Below are 1969 nucleotides of genomic sequence, written 5' to 3'. Positions count from 1 at the left end.
GGGTGATCCTGCCCTGCTGAGCCTACAGAGCAGCTACAGCACCAGGTTCTTGGGGTCTTCGTGTGGCCCTCAGCTTCCTCAGGTGTTCCCACATTTCACGGGGTGTTCAAGGCTAGGAGAGGCTTTGACTCGCCATCCTTTCGAGTCACCTCTCCAGCTGACTAGTCCCCCTCCTCCAGCAGGACAAGCAGGACCTTGGGGGCCCCAGGAGGTCAAGCAAAGGCAGAGGGATGGCAAAGCTCTACCAGAGCCAGTGCTGCGTGCAGGGGGGCAGGGGGGGGTGCTGGGGCCCCGTGTGAGGGGGCTGGGGTCCCACGGGTGACACCCTTCTCACTGAGGTTCTGCAGGACCCGGTCCCGCTCCAGCTGCGTGTCCCGAATCTTGTTCTGCAGCAGGATCAGCTTCTCCTCGTACTGGTGCTTGAGGGTCTGCAGGCGCCTCTGGCTGTTCTCCAGCTCATCAATCAGCTTCTGCTTGATCTCTATCTCACAGGTCAGATCCGCCAGGTCCGCCTGGAAATTCACGGCTGGAGGCCGGAGGGGGACGGTCAGGCTGGGAGGGATGGAGAAGGTCGCTCCCATGACCCCACAGCACGAGGAGAGGGCAGAGGAAGACCACAAAGAGTGTTGGAGGTTCCCTGCAGCAGCCCTGGTGTTTTTCCAAGCCTCCCAGAGGACTCTCCGTTCCCAGGACCAGAGCTCGGTGCCAGGAGACACCAGCAAATGCTCCCCAGTGCTGGGGCTGGCTCCACACTTTACCCTTCTCCTCTGCATCCGAGTCCGAGTCCACCAGGCTCTCTTCACTGCCTGAGTCCTCATCTTCATCCTCACGTCCATCCTCTTCCTCACAGCCACTCTCGTCCTGTTCCTCCTCCTCCTCCTCCTACAAGAGGAACACCCCACCTCAGCTTGCAGCACCCTTCTCTCTGCAGCTCCTCCTTCCTCCAGACCTGAGCTCACCTCACAGCAATGGGCTGCAGCCTCCACAAAGGGACTCAGCCTCCCACACAGGATGCCCGGGAGCTGCAGCACCATTTCTGGACCCCCACTGTTGAGAGGAGCAGTTCTGTGCCCCATCCATCCTCGCCCCCATCCCCTCCCAGCTGAGCATCACCCAACTCCCCTTCACCTTGGTTTTGGAACCAAGCCCAAAAAGCTGTGGGCTCCTTGCTCCACATGTGGGCTGACCACTTCTCCCGGGTGGGGTCCTCAGCTCCATCACCCCTCCAGCCTGCTTGCAGGGCCAGGCTGAGCTTGGCTCCTCTCCCAGCTGGGGCAACGACAATCCCCCAGACCCAAACCCCCTCCTCAGCAGGAGGGTGACACCTCCTCACCTCTTCCACCTCATTCTCATCCGTCTCCTCCCCGTTGTCCTGCTGCAGTTTCTGACGCTTCTTAAATGCTTCTTTCTCTGGGCTGGGGGAGAGCAGAGGGGTGCTGGTGAGTCCCAGGGATGGGTCCTGCCCCCCACCTTCTGCTGCTTTGGGGAGAAGGGCCTCTGGGATCGCATGGTGGGTGAACAGGAGCCCAAACTCATGGCAGCACCGGGAAGGGACCCCGGGTGGCCGGGCTCTGTCTGGGTGCTCTGGCTCAGCACAGATGAGGGGGGCAGGACTCCTGAGCCCACAGACAGGGCCTGACAAGGAGCCTCCCCCTCCCAACACTGCCCAGGACCTGCCTTCACCTTTTCCTCTGCTGCCTCCTCTCCTTCTTCTTCAGGCGCTCCAGGTCCTGCTTGGCCCGCCGGAGGACGTCGGAGGCCTCTGTGTCCACGGGGGCCACGGGGCTGCACAGCCCCACCAGGGCAGCAGCTGGGGATGAGCCCCCTGGGAAGGGGGCCCGGGCAGAGACACGGGAGAGGCTGCGGCGCAGGGACTCGTTCATGGACTCGCTCTCCAGCAGCTTCGTCCTGGGGAGGAGGGATGGGACGTGGGCAAGGAGGAGACGTCTCCTGGCAGAGGGGGTCTTGC

The 1969-nt window shown here is 62.6% G+C and overlaps 1 protein-coding gene across 1 annotated transcript in view; it reads right to left on the bottom strand.

The window, feature by feature from the left end:
- LOC103771191 (kinesin-like protein KIF21B) overlaps positions 1-1908 on the bottom strand; it is a gene marked incomplete at both ends in the record, with an annotated part of 2341 nt that extends 433 nt beyond the window's left edge. Inside the window, 4 exons of the mRNA XM_008938482.1 lie at positions 335-526; positions 759-882; positions 1334-1415; positions 1684-1908. Of these exons, the coding sequence (XP_008936730.1) occupies positions 335-526; positions 759-882; positions 1334-1415; positions 1684-1908 (623 nt within the window). The remainder of the gene's footprint in view (positions 1-334; positions 527-758; positions 883-1333; positions 1416-1683) is intronic.
- Positions 1909-1969: the final 61 nt, after the last annotated feature.

The sequence above is a fragment of the Merops nubicus genome, unplaced genomic scaffold, assembly GCF_000691845.1.
Source record: "Merops nubicus isolate BGI_N331 unplaced genomic scaffold, ASM69184v1 scaffold33384, whole genome shotgun sequence".
Classification (NCBI taxonomy): Eukaryota; Metazoa; Chordata; class Aves; order Coraciiformes; family Meropidae; genus Merops; species Merops nubicus.
Note: the sequence above shows the minus strand (reverse complement) of the source record. Positions and strands in the feature narration are given on the sequence as shown.